Here is a 22,728-nt window from a genome sequence, read left to right as displayed (position 1 = left end):
GAGTTTTTAGCCAGGAAACAAATAACTGTATTGGAACACCCTCCCTACTCACCTGATCTGGCCCCTCAGTGACTTCTTTCTTTACCCAAAGATAAGGGAGATATTGAAAAGAAGATAATTTGATGACATTCAGGACATCAAGGGTAATCCGATGAGAGCTCTGATGGCCATTCCAGAAAAATAATTCCAAAATTGCTTTGAAGGGTGGACTAGATTCTGGCATGGGTGCATAGCTTCCCAAAGGGAGCACTTCGAAGGTGACCATAGTGATATTCAGCAATGAGGTATGGAGCACTTTTTCTAGGATGAGTTTGCAAACTTAGTTGTACAACCTCATAAATTGGGGTAGACCTGGTACCACTAGGAGCTGACATATTAATAGAAGGGCAGAGAACCAAGTGGAAGCAGTGTTATAACCACCATGCTATGTAAACACAACATCATCCCAAAGAGGTGGAAAAAGTCTTCCAGATCTTTATGATTCATATGGAGTTTTAGAATATAACATTTCTTAAATTGAGTGCCTGAGAAACACTTGTAGGGTATAGCATGCCAATATATGGGGTGGTGTGTGTGTGTGTGTATGTATGTTTGACCTAATAATGTTGGGAACCACTGTATTAAACAAAGTTAAATAATATCATCTTCTGTTGGTTTTGTTTAGCTGTGAGATGCATAAATACATAGGAATCACTAAAGGGCTATCTGGTATTTGGCACGTACCAAACATAGTTGTTTATAAAGTCTTTCAAGTTTCCTTCCTTCTATAGAAAACTATAGAACTAGTGGTAAATGGAACCCGGTTAGGAAAATCTTGCTTCAGGAGAATAAACAATAGGATACCTTTTCAGCCTAGGTAGGAATGTTTATAATGTTAGGGAGACATCAGGGAGTATTCTTGTGAAGTAATCTAGTGGAAAATGGAGGGGAGATAAGAGCAAAGAGAAGGTTGAAACTTCTAAGCTATGTTAAAAACTGCATTTTATCCTACTAATGACGTTTTCAAAGGAAAGCAAGTGATGGAGTGATTTTTTAAAATAAAAACAACATTGTTCATTTCAGAGATGTACAAAATATACATAAAATATACCAAGTCCAGCAAAAGAAAGTAAGAGTCAGGAGGAACTGAAAATTCCAAATGTTGTATAAACACATTTTTCAGGAGCCTTTTCTATTCATTATTTTTCCCTCAACTTAGTGTTAGTAAAAGAAAGAGGAGTGAAAAAGACTGAAGCCAAGGAAAGTGTTGGAAGTGCTACAGTGAATTTATGATGCCCAAAATGTCTTCCCTGAGGACTGAGCACTTCAGTAAGTGTTTAAAAAACATATACAATCTAATCTACATTTTCCTGTTGTATTTTTTATGAGTCAGTCCTCTAAGGTACATGCTCAGAATAGCTATCTAATACTTTTTAGAAACAAGGATGTATTCATGCAAAAAAAACAAAAAACTGTGACACGGGAAACACTTTGGGTAAGAAAAGTCTTGGTAGAGAGTGGATTGCTATGCAACTGATGGAAAACATCCAGGAATATCCATTCAATGGATATAAATGGTGTTTAGAGTGAACTATAATATATTATGTCGTTTCGAAATAATTGAGGATAATTGAGTTAATGGGTGGATTTTAATATAATTTCTCAAATTTTCATATTTCCTCTTTTTTCATCATTATTGTTATAACTTGGTTTCTCTTGTATGCATAATTTTCATTTTCCAAGACCCCCCTTTCAGGGAATGGTTCTTAACCTATTTTGTTTTGTTTCCTTCAGTTCTGAACACCATTGATAATGTAATGAAACCTGTGGATTTTCCCCTCAGACGTGTGCATATATCATGTCATAGAATTTTACTTTCTTTTTTATTCCCTTTTTTAATTTAAGTATAGTAGGTATACAATCTTATATTGGTCATATTAGTTTCAGGTGTAAGATACAGATTTTTTATACCTTACAATGGGATCACACCACTAAATCTAGTGATCATCTGTCATCATGTAAACGTCTCACAATATTTGTGACTATTTTCCCCTTCCCCTTTTCACCCATCCCTTTGGTCTCCGTTTCAGTTTTACTTTCAAGTTGAGAGGTTTGAACCGTGTGATGCTCACTCATGGATCATCCTTTCCTTTCCCAAGTTTAAAACTGCTACTCTAAGAAACAAAAGTTAATATTTCAGGAGAGGAACATTAATAATCAGAAATAAACTGGCAATAACAGACATAAGAATGAATAGAAAACCAAAAATCATCGCCATCCTGTCTGCACCACCTTTGAATATTTCTCCTCTCATTCAGCCCCTTTCCACCACCTTCCAGCTCACATCACTACAGAAACAATTTTCCGAGAAAGAGATAATTAAGTTTTTCCTGAGAAAGTGACAGTGATGCGATGGGAGATATTATCTTGGCAGTCATTGCTGAGTGTTCCTGGAGAATAGATGTATATTCCAGAAGCCTTGGAAAACATTTCGTAAGTTACAACAGATTAGTCCTGTCTCACCTTGCTCATGCTCCGAAAGAACTATGATATCGAAATCTCCATTTGCCAGCTATCAGTCAGAATCAGAAGGGAACCTTTAGACCCATAAACAGCAAAGTATGTGAACAGCAAAAATAACTGAGTTCATCCTTATGCACTCTCCAAAATATTGAAGGTCTAAGCCTCAATTTAACTGAAATATATGTACAGAAGGTATAACTCTCAATAAAAATTTGAGGCATCCTGACATACTGAGGCAGGAAGATTCAGGGAGTTTGTTACCAGATATATCTGGTATCAGGTGTTATATATAATATCTGTGATGCATTAGGGTTCTGATAAGACTCTTCATACCTCCCTCTCAAGGTTATGTAAGAATTTGTGATGATGCTAACGCATGCCTCCCATAATTTATTTATTCGTCCATGTGTTGATTCATTTAGACAACACTTATTGGATAGTCACCATGTGCTAATAGCAGTGAGCGAGAAAGCAAAACAAAAGAAAACAAAACAACACTAACTCGTCACCTAAGAACAAACCAATGAATCAATAGACGGGAACTCATAGGGGATATTCAAATAGATACCATAATAGTTTTATGGTTGCTAACAGATCAGATCATCAGAAATGAGTTTGGCTGCTGGCTGCTTGCCTTTTAAAAAGTTACTAATGCCAGTGATAGCCTATTGCTATGAAATGTTTTTGAGTTAATATAACATAGTCTAAAATAAAGTTCAAGAAATCCTGCTAATAAAAATGATCTGACTTCAGTTTAGTGTTATTGATAAGCAATGAATAGGTTAAATAAAAAAGAGTTAAAATTATGATATGGCCCCACGATTCTCAATTTTGTTTTTCAGTTTCATGCCTTAGAAAAGTTATTTCTATTCAATAGTCTCAAGAAACAGAACAGTCTGCTGTCATAGAGCTCCAAGCATGGCCCTGAACTTCCATTCCTTATCCCAACATCTGGATATGCTTTGCTTTTCGGATAGAGATGTATATTAGCTTTCAGCTACCCTTTAATTCACAATAAATTGTTAAATATTAGATTTTTCAGTTGTGTCCTAATCTTATTCGTAGAAAGGAAAATATTTTAACTATGTGCTAAAAATGTACTCCAAAACCTGTGAACTCCCTAGAAAATTTTATATCATTTCCATGAAATAGTTGTCCAAATACTTAAAAAATTAATTGCTGTCATAGTAGCTCATTGTGGGAAATATGTGTGGTTTTCATTTACCATCTACTCAGTATGCCTATAAAATCTGCTTGTGTAGAGGTGTACTTGCTTGAATAAATCCATTCTTCTTCTCTAGTGATTAAAGCTAAGTGTATTCAGGTGTTATTACATCAATGAAAATTTCAGCCTTTTTAATATAAGTGCCTTAATGCATTTTAATAACCTAAAGTCCTTCAAGTGATCTACCAGGCATCTACTTTTAGATAAAATGATGAGACAGCGGCCATCCTCACTAAAATCAAATGAAGTGTCAAAGATGGTTTAAACCAAAGTCTTAACCATAACCAGTACATGAGGTATTTGGACATTGATTTAAAGATTTATCATTTCATCTGTTTTTTCCTCAACACATCATACACTGAGCATGATGCCAGGTTGACAATCCAAACAGTCCAAATACATGACAATGAAGGAGCTGTGGACACCAATCTTCTCCCTTGGCTCAAGATAGTTGTTCTCAGCCTTAAACATGCATCAGAATCACCCAGAAGACTGTTTAAAATGTAGGTTTCTAGGTCCCACCCTGAGACTTTCTGGTTGAGTAGGCCTGTAATGTTGTGTGCCTAACAGAGTTATGGACTTAAATAAATGGTGGGAAAACATGGTCATTGTGGGTGTGATGTTTAGACCAAACTTCTGAGAAGTGGTATGTCAGGTAATTATGCTCCTTTACTTCAGGTAAGCTAAATTATTGCACCTTTTGTCTTGGTCCTGGTGGCTTAACTAATCAAATAACTCATGCAGGTGCACTCGCCAGCACGTATGAGTCTTCTCCATGCAGGTTACTTAGAAATATTAGGAGTGGTATTACTAGTAGAGGCTTTTGCCACTAAATATACTATAAGAATGCAGTTGGTTGTAAATGATTTCCACCACAGAATATCAAGAAACCCTCTCTTTCTTTGCCCTTATTTTTCACATGTGCATACACACTTCAAGAGTTGCTTCTTCAACAGGTGCACCTGGAAATAAAAGTCCTTTTGAAGCAAAATTGGGCAAAGGGAGAAGGGGATGGTGCACTTAACTGCTCACAAGGAATTCCCCGTCTATTCTTTATAACTGCCTCAAATAAGGCTTTTCCCAAGTCCTCCTGTTAAATGTGTGCACGTGTAGACTGTCCACCAAAGTGCTAGCTGAGTTTCATAGCTTCTCCCCTGGTACTTTTCTTCTTTCATGTTTATAAATCTGCAACTGCAGGATGTCTCTCTGCACTTAAATGTCAAGGCAAATATAGTAGGTGTTTAGATACAGTAAATATAATGACATTTCCATCTAATCTGATGATGTCAGGGTCCTGTTTGGGTAACATCAAAGCCATTACATCTGTCAAAATGCTGTGTCATAAATAAATGGGAGTGACCCTAATTTAAAAACCCAATCATAATAATGATGATTAACATTCTGACATTAATTGAGCATTTGCTATAAACTGGATACTACGTTAAGAATTTACATCAATAATTAAAGCAACTCTATGAGAAAGGTACTCTTTATTTACGATTCCGGAATGCAAGGAAACTGTTTCAGAATTCAGTAATTCCCTCAGTGTCACACGGTGAGTAAAGGGTGAGATTCTAACTTCTGTCAAGGAAGCTTTATTTCATTAAGTACACTCCTTAATAACTACCTCTGTCTTAACCATGAGTTATATTCAGTGCTATTTTTTTTTTGGCATATTGTTGTGGTTTCTTTGTTTGGGTTTTTTGTTTTTTTTTTTTGGTCATATTGTTACTCAAGCTGGTACAATTATAAGACATTTCTTATGGTCCTTAACAAAGGTGAAACACCTACAAAGATGGATTTAATTTAAAAAATAGGGAAATAGAACAGAGAAGTTATTTCATTTATGCCTCAAATATCCTCAATGCACTGCTTGTCATATAGCCTGCTCTTGACACAATGAAAATCTCCACAGCTGCTAAAAGTATTCTGAAACTGAGGTTCTCACACCTGTTTAGGTGATAAGTTACAAGGCAATGATGTCACCTCCTTAAAAAGAAGTGATCCATTTGTTCCTCTTTAATGAAATTGGCAAAGTTTAATGGGACATAATTGTTGAAACAGACATGATATATTAGGCGTCATCATCACACTCTCTAAATTTCATAAACATGAGAGCATTTCCCTGTTAATTTTTTACGGTAAATTAGGTATCACCTTGACTGTCATGCTTCATAGACATCTTTTTGTAGAAGTTATGTTGTAGTTATTTCTAAGAGAAGTGTAAGCTCTAATTTTTTTCTACACTAGCTGTTGCCCAGTGTTTCATATTGAAGTGATTAATATCACAGAATCATAAATGTCAATTATTAAGCTAATTCTCTTGACATCTGAAGAAATAACTGAGCACTAAGTTAATGCAACTTTGCAAATGAAATAAGCACATTCAACCGGCACCACTTTCAACTATCTGTATCTATCCAAACAGTTCTCTGCGCAGTGGTAAATCTTCTAATCCCTACAAGGTATTCATCTCAGGATACCCTCCAAGGCACTATTTGTGTGTATTGTCCACTAGCTTTAAAAACAGTAGTCATTCTTGGGTGGGAAGAGAGGCAACTCTTCAGAAAGGTTTGTTGCAATGGTATTTGTGCCGAGGAAAATTCTATTTGGCAAACACTTGCAACCTGATGACTAAAATTAAAGAGGAATTGTGAGAATCCAAGATTTAAGTCTTTTACCTCCAAGATCTTCCCAAAAGCCACACTGCAATCACTGTAACAATTCCAAATCTCATTCTAGATACCCGTATATACTCAAATTGGAAAGAAACCTGCAATTGCCCAGTGGAATTTTCAAATACCCTTAAATATGCTATTTCGAGCCCCCCGACACCAAATAGACACAAAGGTAATGACCTTAATTTTCATAAATTTATCAAAGTTGAGGTTTTAAAGTAATAAATATGTTTTCCTTATTCTTGGCACAAACCATCGATGACAATTTAAAAAAAACTGAAAATGATCCCTTGGATCAAAAGGGATGTCACTCAACTTTTAAAGGCAGTTCAAGTCCTTTGATGTCATCAGAAATGCTGATGTCAAGTTTTATGTTACAGGTCATTCAGACAGTGAGTGCCGTGGACAAAGATGATCCCAAAAATGGACATTATTTCTTATACAGTCTTCTTCCAGAAATGGTCAACAATCCGAATTTTACCATCAAGAAAAATGAAGGTAAATATATCAGCATTGTGAAACGGGGTGACATGGAAGTTGGAAAATACGCTGTGAGTTCATAAGATGACTGAAAATATCGACCAAATACTATTTTTTTGTTCACCTGTGAGCAGTTGAAATTCAGTTTATGAGCTTACTGGTGTGGTAGTTAACGTCACTTCCTCTTTCTGTTATTGAAATAACAGATAAGAAAATTATTAATGTGAAAGTTAATTGTATCCCAGAGCATATCTCAATCACCTTTACTTTTAAAAATGAATAGTAAGATTTAAGCCTTGTGAAAGTTGCAGGAATTTTTAAATAGTTAAATATCTGTTAGAAGAGGAGCTGGCTTGTACTTTTCAGTTGTTACGTTTGACTTGAATGTTTGCCAAGTCTTTAGGGAAAGCCTATTCTAATTTTGCCTGGTTTGTGGGTACACATCAGAAGTATTTGTTGTAATCCTGTACCAACATTAACAATAGCAATTAGATCAGGAAATCTTCCTTGAAGGACACTCCTTATCAGTATTATTTTGGTACTAATATGAACTGATTTTATCGTTAAGTTTTTCACTCATGGAGACCATTGAATGTATTTCATTAGTTCTCGAGAACCAAGCTTAGATTAACCATTTCCCTTAACTATTGTTTATTACATATGAAGGTCATGGATCATTATTTAAAAAGTCTATCTCATATGTTCATTTTTGTTTTCTAAGCTTTTGTCTATTTAACAAGGATTATTAACTGTTTATTTTGGCTCAGATATATTTAAGTCTTAGTTTCAGCTGTTTTAGAACGTTAGCAAAATAAATGTATTGTCTCAGGCTGTCTTCTGGCTTTACTATAGGCATTTGTTTAGATTTCTGAATGGTCTATATAAAAGCTATGCTCAATTAGAAGAGTAAAATTTGGTACTTGGCATTATTTGGGGGGGATTATTTGTTATTTGTTGTGTTCTATTTCAAGGAGATAGTGAACTTTGATACAATTTCCTTTATGAAATAAAATAATATTTTTTGGCTCTTGTGAAATATATTGTGGCCTTACCTTTTAACATAATTCCACTCAGTTCTCTGAGGATGGTTTGATAAACGTGATGTATCACACAAAAGGAAATGAGAAAGTCTTTATATAGATATTACTCATTTAGCTGGCTTCCACTATTACAAATACTAAGGAGACAAAATCCTGTTCTTTCTCCTTAGTAATGGAGTACTCATTTGTTTGCCTCCCCTAATTAAGAACTCTAATCCAAGTGCGTCGCCTGTGTTTTTCAGTAAGAACTGCCAAGATTTCTTTTTTTACGGAAGTCACATGGATATGGCTAAGCTGAAAGCCTCCTCAGAAATCCCAAACTAAGCTGAAAGACTGTGCATAAGTGTGGTCTGTGCTTACTTTGATTGTGAGCTAATAGGTAGCAGTCATTATTTTTGCATGTAAAATGCCCTACATTTAAAAAGTCTCTGTGGAGAAATGTGTTTCCATCCCAAAGGTTCTGAGCTTTTTGGTGTTTTCTGTGTGTGCTGCAATTTCAAGATGTGTCTTTTAGAGGCATGGCCTGTCGAAGATACTATATTAACAGGTTTGAATGAATGAGAGGTTGTTATTGGGTACCAGTGTGAGTACAGTTTTCTAGTACTATATTCATTATGCTCTAAACCTTTTAAAGAGGATGTTTTAGTCATACAGTGGATGAATTTCATGCATTTTCTCTAATTTTTGGAACTAGTAGAAAGTAAAAGGTTATACGCTTCAGAAAGCATGTTTTAGCCCCATCGTGCATTTCAATAAACACTGTATAATGGAGTATTTAAAGGCATGTGGGTTACCTATTTTATTTTGAAACTAGAAAATGGAAGTTGCAGTTTTGACTTATCTCACAGGTTTGTGTGTGTGTGTGTGTGTGTGTGTGTGTGTGATACAGAGAGAAATAATTGAGAAAAGAGGATGCCAGGTATTGCAAAATTACTCAAGACAGAAAGAGCTCTCTTTGTTCTATAATGTTTATTTTAAATTATGTGTCTATTTTACAAAGAACAACTATGCAATCTATTATTTCAACTGGGATAATTCTTGAACTGAAAGGGGTTGCTATTTATATTTATGTTTATGTCTGGAAAAATCATAAACCAGGATTATCTCGTGGAAACTGGGATTATGTGTTCACTGTGATTATGAATTTAAGATTCAAATATCCAATATCTCCATAGAATAAATCGTGAACACACAGGTCTTTGCAATAAATAGGTCAAGTTTACACTCTATCTCCCTTTTCTTATATTAGAAATTCTTGAGTTTTGCTCCATAGACCACTACTTTTTGGCATCCAGATAGTTACTGTGAAAAGAAAAAAAGCTATTTATTTCTCCTTAACGTGTAGAAATATAGTAATGGAAAGAGTTGTCAGATTTAAACTGTTGGAGATAAATTGATAGGTAGGTAGACGAATAAATAGCTATCTTGTAAGCCTGTTACCCATTCCTTATTACTAATGATGAGAGAACACAAAAGTACCTAAAATAACCAAATAATAGACTTTCTTTATTTTTTTTTTAATTTTGAGCTATATTTTATGTTTAAAACATGGAAGGAATCAATGGTATGATATATTTTTTTTTCTTTTTAATATGGACTTTAAAATGGTCAATAGCTGATGCTTCTCCACTGAAAGCATCATGATTTACAAGTCCCTTCCCACTAGATGAAGGTTAAGATTTTGAGCTAGCCAATGTATTCAAATCCATAATCGATGGATGGATGATCCCCTTTTTAAATTAGAACTTTAAAGGAAATGGTTTCAGTATTTGGTGTTTCCTAAGGAACTTGCAGCTGTGTCTTTCAACTTAAAGTTACTGTGATCTTCCTCTACTCTCATATAGATTGGTCCTACTGCAATTTTCAGCCAACTAATTCAAAATCAAAGACAAAATGAGATAGAAATTAGCTGTCTCTTATCTCCTACACAGTTGAGTGATTTCACATATAATTCTCTTTTTGAATATATGAGAATCATATTTCTGCCAGAATAGGAAAGCAACCTTCAATATGGATAAAAGTGCAAGCAAAGGTCAAAAATGTGATGAATCATTTATAGCACATGTACATACCAAACAATCATCGCACCTTGAATTTTCTAAATTATATGGCCCAGACATTGATTTCTCCATCTTCTAGTTGGGTGAATTTTTAAACAAAAGGAGTTTTGCTGACCACATTTCAGTATTGGTTTCCATTCCAACCGTGAAAATGGAAGATACCTAGCAATTAAATGTAACAAGACAAGGAAGATAAATGGACCTTTTACAGATACAGAAATATCTTGCAGAAAATTTGAGGTCTGCAGAAACCTGACCTTCTCAAGCCTGCACATTGTAGGTAAAAAATTTGACTGGATTTGCCAGGAAGCAGTCTGGTGAAATGGGAGTCTTCATGTTTTGAACTGAAGTATTTTAATCAGGTGTATAGAGAAATGAGGAAAAAAACATAAAGCTCTGCTGCCTAAAGAGGGCTATAGGAAGGAAAGAAGTATATCATGAACTTGGCTTTAATTGTGGCTTGGGTAGGCTTCACAAAAGACAGCAGAGGGACTAGAATACCTGGTGACATTAACATTTTTTTTTTCTCTTCCTGATATCTCCTTTTTGGACAATCTCCTATTGGCAAGAATTTCATTCTGAAGGCATAATTGTGGTAATTGATTTGGATAACATAGATGTTGACCAGAACTTTGGAATAAATATGCCTCTGGTTATCTCAATGTCCGTAATAACATGGTTGCCCATTTAGAATACACATGCACCTTGGATTATGTCAATGTACATAACATGGTTACCCATTTAAAATATAACTCATGCTGTGTCTTATAGGGTTTCCGTTTCAACTGGTTGGTCAAGTAGTATGGGTTTTATGTCTTTTTTATTTTCTAGAAGCATCTCTCGTATGGACACTGACTACAGACAAGTTATTTTAAGCCTCAGTTTCCTCATCTGTAATACAGGATAACCATATCTATTTACTCCTGTGTTGGATATATGTAACCTAGGGTTTAGACAGCTCTTAGCAGAATGTCTGGCACATAGAAAAAAACAGTCATCAGTGAATGGGACAAAATCCTCGTTTTATGAATTCATTAGTTCTTAGATTTGCATATTATGTTCCACCTCTTCTGTGTTGCCATTCTCAACCAGGTCTCTTTGCAGCTTTAACTCCATTGATTTTTGAATGAGGTGCAGAAATTCTGAAAGTGGGCTCATTGGTAATTGTGTTCCTGACTAGACTGCACTGCAAGAAATCTGCTTAGCAATGTGTTTCAGCCTAAAGGGTTTTATAATAGGAAGATAAACGAAATAAGAAAGAAGAAGGAGAAGGAAAATAATGAAAATATTTGTCAGCCACAGAAATAGCTGCAGAATTTCCGGATCTAGTTTTGAAGGCTTTCTTTTTCGTCTTTTGCCAAAATGAAACAGCTCTTTCCACACAGTGGCTAACCCCTACTTCCACCTTGTTAAGATTATTTTCCATTCTAGCATATCAAGTTGTTTTGAATCACCCATAATCTCCCAACACACAAACTCTGTGGGAATCATTTTGCATAAGCTGAAAAATTAGACAGGCTTCCTTTGCTCTTTTGAATAAGGTCAACTTATCTCAGATTCCTCTTATCACAGAACTAAAATGTGTTTCCTAAAAATGGAAGTGGATGTCTCTGATCTCAGTCCGGCTAGTGCTGACTGCCTGTCCTCCATTTTCTCTCAGTCTGAGTCCTCATACCTGCCTCTCCTGTATTCAGGATGTAGGGGTTGAGGCAGATGGAGTCCCTCTCATGTCCACCTTAAGCCAGCTGTGCCCCATCCAGGCTGAAGTGGACCTGATAGGCCTGCCTAATGATTCACACAGCAAAAAGGGCCACCTCGGTAAGCCAGTTAGTTGCCTTTCTGGCCGCTTTGGACCTCCTTAAGTTCTTCCATTATGCCAGGCTTCATTGAAGCTAATAGAGAACTTTCTGAAATAGCATCTCTTGCCTCAAGTGGCTTTTACAATACCCTCTATCTCTCAGCTAAGCAGATGCATTATTATTGGGTTTCTTAGGCAACCGTACCTCAACAAGTGAAAACTGTGTATGAGTGTGATAATGAATAACTATATATGTACCTTTTCAAGATGGTGATTTCATGGCCTCTGCTCACAGCATGGACTTTCCCAGAGCACCACACCCAACTCTTACCCATATGAAGCATGGCACTTTTCCTCAGCATTGAATCGTAAAAGATACTGCTCAATTTGCATGAAACAGGAGGTCCAACTGGGATCCCGAATATGCAGCATAGCATTATGCATACATGATCTGAAAAGGCTTCTGCTTCAGTAATTCATAATTTATTGTTTATGCTTCCAGCAATGTTCCGTTGATAAAAAGCCATTTATGTTTCATTTTGTCGTCTAAACTGTAATTAAGGACGATGTGTAAGCTAAGAAAAATAGATAACAGATCTTTACTTCCACTTTCCAAGCTGCATGCGACTGTACGGCTTAATTCAGAACACTAGATATTCTTTGCTTTAAGTAGTCTTGATAAAGCTCTTGTTATTTTATATACTCTCCGTATCTTTGTGTTTTTTTTTTTTCTTTTTAAGTCATAATACAAAGAGTACTGTCAGAAGTTAAGAATTTTCTTTGCAAATATTGAAAATCCTAAAACCATTGCTCTGGTCAAACATAGCATGACACTTCACATCTATTTTCCAGTATATGTTATGGGATATAATTTAGTTTTGAGATCACTCACTACCAGGAATGTAATTTAGATACATGGCTTAGACTTCTATGTATAGTTGTCCATATGCTATCCAAAGTTTTGAATTGATTGAGAGATTCTCTGTCCATTGGCTAGCAATGATTCCTGGTCCTTACACAGCATTCTAATTCTGAAGATTTTTGAAAGAAAAAAAGTGAGATAAATTGGCACATGCACAGTTTTCTTAAAGATACCGAGGGCATAGAGCCTTTCCTTTGAGAATTCTGTTTTCGGAGAATTTTGCTTCAAAAGCAAAATAGAAAAATAAAGGAATCAATTGAATATCAGGAGGAGTATAAAGAATTTCTCAGAGAAAGTTTTTTTTTATTATTTAACAAATCTTTTTTGGACCATTTTGTTGCTTGTATCATTTAAAATAATAATGTTATTTACTGATTTATCATCTATTTAGAAGCATAAAAATAGGCCTTGGGATGTTGTGGGTGCCAAATCACTATGGCTGTCCCTTGGTAAGCACAAGCAAAGTATTAAAATTGAACATGGAAACAAAATGAGCTGTCAGTCTATGCAAATTCTTCTTTGCTGAAAAAGTATTAAATGTAGTTGACAATCATTTCTTCTCTTTTCAGAACAGAAGTTTGTATTTGGAATTAATTTGAGCACTTTATAGACATGACATTAGGCATACGTGATGGTCCATTTAAGCACATGACCTCAGTAGCACACACCATGTACTTTGGATCCCTCAATTTATTGAAGTGGATATGGAAGGCATAGAAATAATTTCAAAACATAAAGAGGGCACTCGCATAGATAAACATTTAAAAAGTTGACTTGGGATGAAGTAGAATGAATGATAAAGAGAGACCTTGTGGAATATAGACAGTCTTCATAGGTAAAAATAAGTTTGGATCCTAGCTCTTCTGATTGTGATCTGTGAGAACTTGCACAAGTAGCTTAATAGTCTTGACTCTTTATCTGTAACAGGGAAATAATATTTACCCCATGTTGTTTCAAATAAGAAAATATTAATGTAAATTTTTTAAAAAATGCACTAAGTTCAGTGTCTGGTAAATTGAAGGTACTCAATAAATATTAGTTTCTTTCCTATGTTCTCCTTCTTTTACAGTTTTGTGAGCCTTCTGAATTTATCCCCTCTACCCAATACAAGAATCAAAAATAATAATAAGGAGCCTTAAGTAAGGCATTTTGGTGATAACTAATGATACGCTATTCAAGCCCATTACCGAAGGGGCGAATGATTGAACATGTCTCTAAACATGGGCCATGAGTAAAGCAGAGGTAAAGGAAAAATGGGAAAGAAGAGTATTTGTATAACTTAAGTTGTTCTTTGAATCGTAACATCATCAAAGAATAAAAATAAAGAGTATTTAAAAATTGTAGATTTCCATCGGGCTAGGTTTTCTATATCTAGATCCAGTTGGACACAGATCTCTACATACTGGCAAATGGGATATTTGAGGGATGATAGAATGGTAGGAGCTAGGAGTTGTTAGTAAATACACAGGTTATGAAGACTGTAGATGCTAAATACAGAACTTCAAACGTATTTAAAAAAACTAAAACAAAACAGTGATGGCGTACTTTGAAAAGAGCAAAGATGGTGGATGTCTATTTCCCCAACTTTATTTTCCCTCACTCTCTCCCTTATACCTTATATACCCTTGATGCACGCAACCTTTGGCTGGAACATGCAAAACCAATGATGCTTTTTAAAATTGTCTCTGCTTTTTCTGGACTATACATCTTCTGCCACCTCCCCTTCCCATATAGCTAATTTCCAGCCCTTCAGAGCAGCTCAGGTTTCTCTCATTTGTGAGCAAAGCAAGGGAGTACTTCGTGTTGCTGTGAAATGTGTTTGCTTTGCTTTGCTCCATAGGACACTGTGGTCACTGTTCAGGCAGACATGGGAGTCCAGGAGTGTCTCCTTCACTGTCCTCTGAGGTTATTAATAACAGATCACATGTTCATTCATTCATTCATTTATTCATTTATTCATTCATTCAACACCTGTTTTTTTAGTACTTACCATATGCCAGGCACTACCCTGGAAATTGGGAAGAAAGCAGGGAATGAAACAGGCAGTTTTAATCCTCATATACAGTGTATTTGAGTCCCTCAGGACTCAGTCTTTTACTGGTTTGAATACTCATAGAGGAAGGCTATAATTTAACATGGGTTTTGTTATACAGTGGAGAAATTCACAGGCTAACCTGCAAAATACTGTGAGTTGGGGAGGAGTGATTACACATTCTAACTTCGATGCTGTCATAAAGTGACCTCTTAGACCTTACCCGACTTACAAACCTGGTTCTACATAAAGAAGAGTTAGGTTTGCATAGATTCCATCACTCCCATATTAACAGAGCATTTGGCTGGCCAGGGTGGTGATATACATCTGTAGTCATGGGCAGCTGATTCTCAATGTGAATTCACATTTGTGTCCTCATTATGCCTGAGCTTAGACAAACTATGTTGAACCATACAATTCACTGGGTTTCTGGTTGCAGAGTCAAACATGTTGGTGAGCTCTTTTCAAATTCACAGTGATCCATAGCCATGACTATAATTTGGCTGTAGCACTGCCAGTGAGCTGGGGCTGATGATTGTTTTTGGCTGGTTTATTAGAATCCATTATAATTGTGATTCAAATCTCCTTAAAAACAGTTTATGCCTTTTCCAGTTTCTATGCAGAATTGGTTCAGGTACCTGTCAGTGAACAGATTTTAGCTAATTTGCAATGTAGCATGTTTACTGAAGGTCCCTGGCAACTAGAGGATGCTGATTTCTGGACATGACATTGGGTTCATTTTCTAGCTATTTTCTATTCTATCTGTTTTCTAAGGTGCCACCAGAATGAATGTGCTGGTACACTTTGTAGAGAAAGATCATAATTGCTGTCCTTGGACATTTCTGGGTTACTCATTGTCTTTGCTTTCATCCTAGTAGATTGCCTACTAGAATTTACTCCTTCCATTGCTTTAGTACATTATTTCCAGCCTTTTGAAGGCTGTTTATCTTAGGGCATTGTGCAAAAAAAGGTGATACTGCACCTGCTACACTGAGCACAATCATCCTTCTCTGAATCTCATGCTTTCACTTGGCCAGACAGTCCGTGCTAATTCCATCGAGGTCACACTGTGATTTACTCCCCACTGGACTTGAGTGTCCTCTCGTACAAAATGAATGGGTTAGAGCTGGGGATATAAGGACTCATCTATTCTAACATACTGAGTGTGCAAACATGTGGCATTAGGAGAAACATCACAAACCTTAAAATCAGACAAGTCCTGCATCTACTGATTAATGAAGATGTGACTTCCAACAAGGCTTTTAACTTTCTCTAACAGACTGTGTTTGCCAGTGTTTAAACAAAACTGCTGTGAAGAACCAATGAAAGAACGTAGGATAAACGCCAAGGGCAGTCCCTGGAATTTACATGGTATCTCTGCACTGTCTCTTCTTTATCAGCCTTCAAAAGAAATAACGCACACGGAAGTACTTGTTACCCAGAAATTACTGTACTAAATACCATCCATATTAAAATATTGGATAGTATTATTACAAGGTATGCTTCTATAATATTATAGGTTCTCTTTCTTAGTGTATTTAGGCAGAATTCTGGACATACTAAAGAAACTAATTATTCCCCTATACCAAAAGATCTCGATAAATATATGACACATGATTCTACTAGTTTAGAATTTGCTAGTCTTATCTTCTCAGGCTGGAGGCAAGGAAATATAAGTTTTATAAAGATATTTAATTATTGGATTAAGTTTTTGATTTATCAGAAAGATTTCTCAAAAAATACTGTTTGAATAAAGTTCTGCAGAAATAAAAACACGGTTATGTGCAAAGTCACACTGAAGATAGAATGGCCATATATACAAGTAATTTACTTAAAGGCGAAACAGGGAATGGACAAAAATGTTTTTAAAATACAAGTATAATGAAATATTTTGTGGGGACCCACAAACTCTGTAATCCTAAGCCTTTATTTGATTCCCAAAAGGAAATTAATGAGATGGTTCTTCGTATTTTGAGCAAATCTGCAGCCATTCTTGATGTTTTTCATAGGATAACAAATGGATCTTACACATTTAGGAAGTTTTACACACACACACACACACACATATACAGAGTTTACTAAAGGAAATGGGAAGTGAACGGATACAGACACACATTATGGATATGAGTAACATATAGACGAAAGGTTTCTCAGTTTGTAGTTAAATCTTAAAAATAAAAAAAGTAAACATTGGGGTCATGTTCTAAAACATACATTATGAGTTGAAATGCCTTTGTTATAAATGCTGAGAGGCTAAAGTTCGATGAAGAAAGTTTTAGAATGGCTAAGAGACAGTTATCTGAAATTCATTTTTTCCCCCAAAGTGAAAAAAAAAACAAAACCTAAAATGTATGCCAGTAATGATGTAAACTTCACATTTTGATTAGGTAAGGGAGAAATAAGGAGAAAACCTGTGCCCCTATATGACTGCTGTTATAACTTATCTGTCTTTCTAAAAAAAAGTATGTATTCCAAAATGGGTGTTTAATTTTGGAAGAACTTTTTTCAAAGAATAATCTATCTACGATCACATACCATAAAAATATAATTGCTTATAAAATAACTTTTATTGAGAAATAAAAAAGTGATTATAAAGATTAGAAAGCATGCTTATGATTCTTTTTAGAGTTTTAATTAGAAGTCCTGTGGTTATTTTAATACAGATCTGCACTCTATTATTCTGAATGGGCTATATGTCAAATAGCAAAGCAAAAAAAGAAAAAAACTAAAACTAATTGAGCATCTATAATTTCAGATAATTTACATTATACCTATCCATTTATTATTACATATAAATGTTCAGGATGAGCATCATTACTGCCATTTTTAGGTGAGGAAAATTGAAGTTCAGATATGGTAATTGATTTGCCAGGCATAGAATGTGTCTACAAACTGCTCAAGCTACTCTGTCACCAATAGCATATCTGCCTTTCAAAGCCTTGCACTTTTCTCCTAGAACATTTTCTCAGTAAAACTGTTGATACCTTATTTATAGTTGTCAAATAGTTATGCTTTTATTTTTCCAAACTTAAACTAGAAACCAGCAAGTAAGCATTAGAGAAGACCATCACAGTGTTAGTTCGGTAAAAACTGGCAGTATCAAAAATGATAAAAACAATCAAATAATCTATCACAGGTACTGCAGTCCTAGAACCCAAAATAATGATTATGTCTATTACTTAACATCTACTACCTGTCAAGCATGATTTTAGACTGTATGTGTCTGATCCTCACAATGGTCTTTGTAATTTATTACGGTATTGAGTTATTAACAAACATACAAAGCGTTCATTTTCTATGCTTAGGAAGACAACAATGACTCTTGCATTGGGCTAAGTAGACCCGACTCAGCCTTGCAGAACTTTCCATTCTAAATTTGATGAAGATATAGAAAGATATAAACGATGATATACAAGATATAGAAAAATGAAAACCAAAACAACTAGACTGGCAGTCTACATATCGCCAAAATGTGAAGAACTGTCAATTAATCAAAAAGCTGAAATGTCTAGATTAAAAAAAATATACTAGCAATGGAAACACCCATAATGGTGCACCAAAGATAGTCTATCAGAAATGGAGGAAATCTACTTTTCATAAAGTTGGTTGAAAGGCCTGTAGTGGTCTTTTGGTAAAAAAAAATTTAAAAAAAAAACAAAAAATAAATAAAAAAAAATGTACATCAATCACAGAAATTGCATAACCAATCCTATCAGAGTGTTCCTTTTATTTTTTCATAGCATCTAAATCGTTAAAACTCATAGAAGTCAATTGAACAGAGGTATGTAGTTACTAATAATGGAAAATTGCAAGAGAAAACCACCATTTAGTATTTTATTCATTCTTCATTATCCTATTTTAATGATCATGTATTATTACTCAAACATACACACAATGCATTAGGACAAAGAGAACACCGATAGATCATTGAACCTTTTGAAATAAAAAGTGACTAAAATGTATTAAATGGAAAGAAAAAGCATTTAGAAGTATTTACTGTTTTCTGGAGACGGGACTTTTGTAGCACTGTGATCCCACATAAACAGTTTTTACCTACTTTTTAGTAACATGATGTGACGTTTAAATGATCTAAAATTAGGAACACATAAATACTGGACTCCTGAACTAGATCAGTATCCTCTTGCCTTGGATATTTCCAGGTTTATTACGTTCATATAGAACAAAATAGGAACTTAAAGCTGGGACACTGAACCCGTATGTCAATGTAATCTAACGAACCATTTGCGAACCATTTATGGATAGGTCAAACACAATGTCCTGAAACTACCTCAGGTCACCACGTTACCTCTACCTTTTTCTGATCCAAACTCAAAACTTGAACCTCATGCCTTAAAACTTGAATTTCATCAAATATAAGACACTGTTAAATAGATATGCCATTGATTTATTTCCGACTAAAAAAGAAAGACTATTTCCCTGAGAGTTGACAATTAAACACAACATGCCTTCAACTATAACACACACCCTAATTTCACAAATATGGAAAAAGAACAAAAATAAATAAATGCCTTAGAATCAATGAGATACAGGATTCCAATTAATATACCTGAAGGAGAGCACATTGGTTTATGAACAGAACTGAAGGAAAAGCCCCAGAATCTCAGTATAAAAATCATGCTGGGTGCTAAATTTATGTATTCTAGATCCATACTCCCCTGACGTTTGAGTATGGATAAACTGTAAGAGCTATAACAAAGCACATTCCCAAAGGCAGTTGTTGTTTTTTATTATACTACTCACTTGCTTAATCCCTTAATACAATGTCTTTCAAAATAAGCAAAGTACCATTAACAAGGAATTACTTATTCATTTCTCTCAAAAGGACAATTTGCAACGTTGGAATTGCAAAGTAAGAATTTAAAATCAAAATCTTGGCTAAGCTTCTCCTGGAAATGCATTATTGGGTCTTGTTTTTAATTATGGAATATGGAATTCTTTAATGTCACAGAATGTTTTTTTGTTTGTTTGTTTTTACCTCAAAAGGGTGATGGCAATATAAAACTAGTAGAGACCAGGAGGAAAATAACAAAAGTTTCTAGTATTGTAATCCAAGTGGACCAAATAGCAAAGTTGGCAGGACTTTATTAAAGGAAAGAAGGAAACTGGCATCAGGTAACGATGAAATTTAAGGGATATGCCTAGCTATATAAAACCTCCTGTGAAATGTATCCTAAATCTCAATAGCTAATCCCGAAGAGGAATAAAGAGGGTCAAATTAATGAGAATAATATGGCAGCAGGAATTTCCAAAAATTAAAAATAACTTCTCACTACTTAGACATAAATGTCCCCACCTGTGACACTCTTTCTTAAGAGTAGCACCCAACCAAGTTACTTGTTACTTGGGTTTCCTATAGCTCCTTAGGAGAGCAAAAATGGAAGGAATAAAGAAAGATCCCAGGGCAATCATCACTTCTAGGAGATCCAGTATAACTCAGGAAACCAAGGCCCAAACCTGATTATGGAGATTAAGCAGATACAGTCCGTAATTTACTGGTCAGTTCCTGGATCCCTGAAAGCTGTCCTCATTTAGGCCCGTTAGATGTCGGGCTTACAGAAGGAAGGTCATTTACATTACCATGGGTCTGAGCCTTATGATATACAGCATACATTAGTGTGTTCTCTTAGAGGGCTGAGGGGGGAAATGTTATGATGCAGAGAAAATTGGAGGGAAGGGGTAAGGCATGGGCTGTCACAGCTGTGATTCTATTATCCTTGAAGCCACACAATTCTTGTCTTCCTCCGGCTCCTAAAACATAAAATATTCTCAGAGGCAACAGTGATGAACCTGAGCAATGATAAAGACAATGATGCAAGGCAGGGAGGCCATTTCCCACAGATTGGTTTCTGTCTGTGGGCTCCTCTATTTCCTGGATGATCTTTGCTAAGCTATGGCATCTCTCAGCCTTCACTTTCTCTTAAAATGGATACATCCAAGCATAACTTACAGCATTGCAAGGATTAAAATAAAAAAGTAAATTTGGAGCATAATACATGGCCTCAAAGGGAAGATCAGTAAACAGTGTGTTTAAAGAATATAAGAGGCTCTTGAATGAATGAATGCATTTAATATGACTTCACAGACAAGAGCTTCTGAAGAGCTCACCCTTTTCTTAGACAGAAGATGATTAACTGGAGGGAGTACATATATTTATAAGAAATTACTTGCCTGCAAGTGACAGGAAACCCCACTCAAATTACCCAAACTATCAAGGTAAACGGGCCCAAATAACAAAAGTGCAGAGTTTAAGTAGCTTCTTTACTTACCAGCTGCAGGTGCCCAGGGATGTTGGAGGACTCAATTTTTTCTTTGCACTATTCCTCTACTTTCTCTGTGCTCTATTGCCTTCCCTGCACATTCTCTCTAAAGAGTGAGAAAGAAAGCTCCCGGAAGGAGTAGGCTTGTACATATCTCACAGCTCGGGCTGTGGATGAGAGATCTTCTGTACCCCAGGTTCCATATCAATTCCTGGACAAAAGGTCCGTGTTTGGCCTGAATGATGATCATGTGACTCAGCTGAGCCACTCTCTGTACCTATGAGGATGACGTTGTCTCAGGGCTACTGTGTACAGTTGTGTGAGTTGTTCGCCATGCAAGGCCCCAAGCCCTGGGACAAGTGACCGCTGAAAACCAGCCCACGTTCCCCTGGAGAGCCTATAATCCCAGTGAGGTCTTCTTTTTCTCTTTATCAGAAAGTCATAATCACCTCATCACCATGTCCTTGAACCCACTGAAGCAGTAGCTTCCCAAAGGGAAACCCATTTATTTATTTATTTATTTATTTATTTATTTATTTATTTATTTATTTATTTATTTATTCATTCATTCATTCATTCATTCACTCAGTTATTCATTCATTTTAATTTACACAAATGCAACTTTTGGCTAGCAGCAGCCCCGAGATCCCTGATGAGTCAGCCTGGCTAAGTCCCCACCTTCCACTGGAGACAAGCCACTTGATTGACAGCTCTACCACAACCAGAAGAAATGGAGGAAGGCCAGTTTTCAAAGGAAGGCAGGTTGGAAAAATAAAGAGTCTGGACAGAATGAGATGAGTGACAAACAAGCCAGTAACATCAGTGCTGTGAATGACCTCAGCAAAGGGATTTCTGTACCTCCCTTGGGAAGCTGCTCAGTAAAGAATGACTCTCCCTGCTCAGAAAGTTATGAATTGCAGTTGTCTGTTGTGTGACTTACATTGCATTACATGGCAATATGTCATTGTGAGATGTGACATAATATAATGTAAGTGACAGGCAGCTAAAATTTTACAGCAAGAAAACTTTTTTTATATCCAGGATCTGCTATCAAATTTGATAGCAGCTATCAATCCATTTTTTTTCCCGCAGATAGATCAAAAATTTGATGTTCATGAAAAGCAGGTCATTTTGAAACATCCACAAACACTTCAGTGTCTGCACAACTCAGTTACCATAAATCAGTTAAGAAAAACAAAACCAAACACTCTAAAAGCCGCATCCGTCTTAACTCAAACTCTGTGTTAGCTTTCTAAGACGAACGAGTGCAATATTCTTTTATTTATTTATTTGTGTAGATTGTGATTTTTACTTTTCTTTTGGTTATCATTAAAAAGTGATAATCAAATGAATTATGTTAGTGCCTAGATCAGAGCAGTGGTTCTCAACTGAGGGTGGTTTTGCAGTCCAGGAGACATTTGGCAATGCCTGGAGATGTGAAAACCGGGGAAGGGGTGGGGTCTTACTGGCATCTGATGGATAAACGACAGAGATGCTGCTGAACATCCTACGAGGCACAGGGCACCCTTCACAAGGTCATTCTGGCTAAAGTCATGGCAATGCCTCTGACCCCAGAGGTCATCGTTTAAGTCGATTGGTCTAGATATGGTCCTGACCTGGTCTACAGGTGGCCTGAGTAAAATTCGGATGGATCTAGCTAGCTCTGGTTACTTCAATTCACCCCATCCTCAAGACAGGTTATGGTGATACATT

At 35.9% G+C, this 22,728-nt stretch overlaps 1 protein-coding gene across 3 annotated transcripts in view; it reads left to right on the top strand.

The window, feature by feature from the left end:
- Nucleotides 1–22,728, top strand: part of CDH8 (cadherin 8) — a 323,156-nt gene that overhangs the window by 265,314 nt on the left and 35,114 nt on the right. For all 3 annotated transcript variants that reach the window (XM_081032901.1, XM_081032903.1, XM_081032902.1), the window contains one exon: nt 6,786–6,903. In XM_081032901.1, the coding sequence (XP_080889027.1) occupies nt 6,786–6,903 (118 nt within the window). The remainder of the gene's footprint in view (nt 1–6,785; nt 6,904–22,728) is intronic.

This window comes from Rhinolophus hipposideros (genome assembly GCF_964194185.1).
Source record: "Rhinolophus hipposideros genome assembly, chromosome: 21".
Classification (NCBI taxonomy): domain Eukaryota; kingdom Metazoa; phylum Chordata; class Mammalia; order Chiroptera; family Rhinolophidae; genus Rhinolophus; species Rhinolophus hipposideros.
The sequence above is the reverse complement of the archived record's forward strand: the minus strand, read 5'-3'. Positions and strand labels throughout refer to the sequence as shown.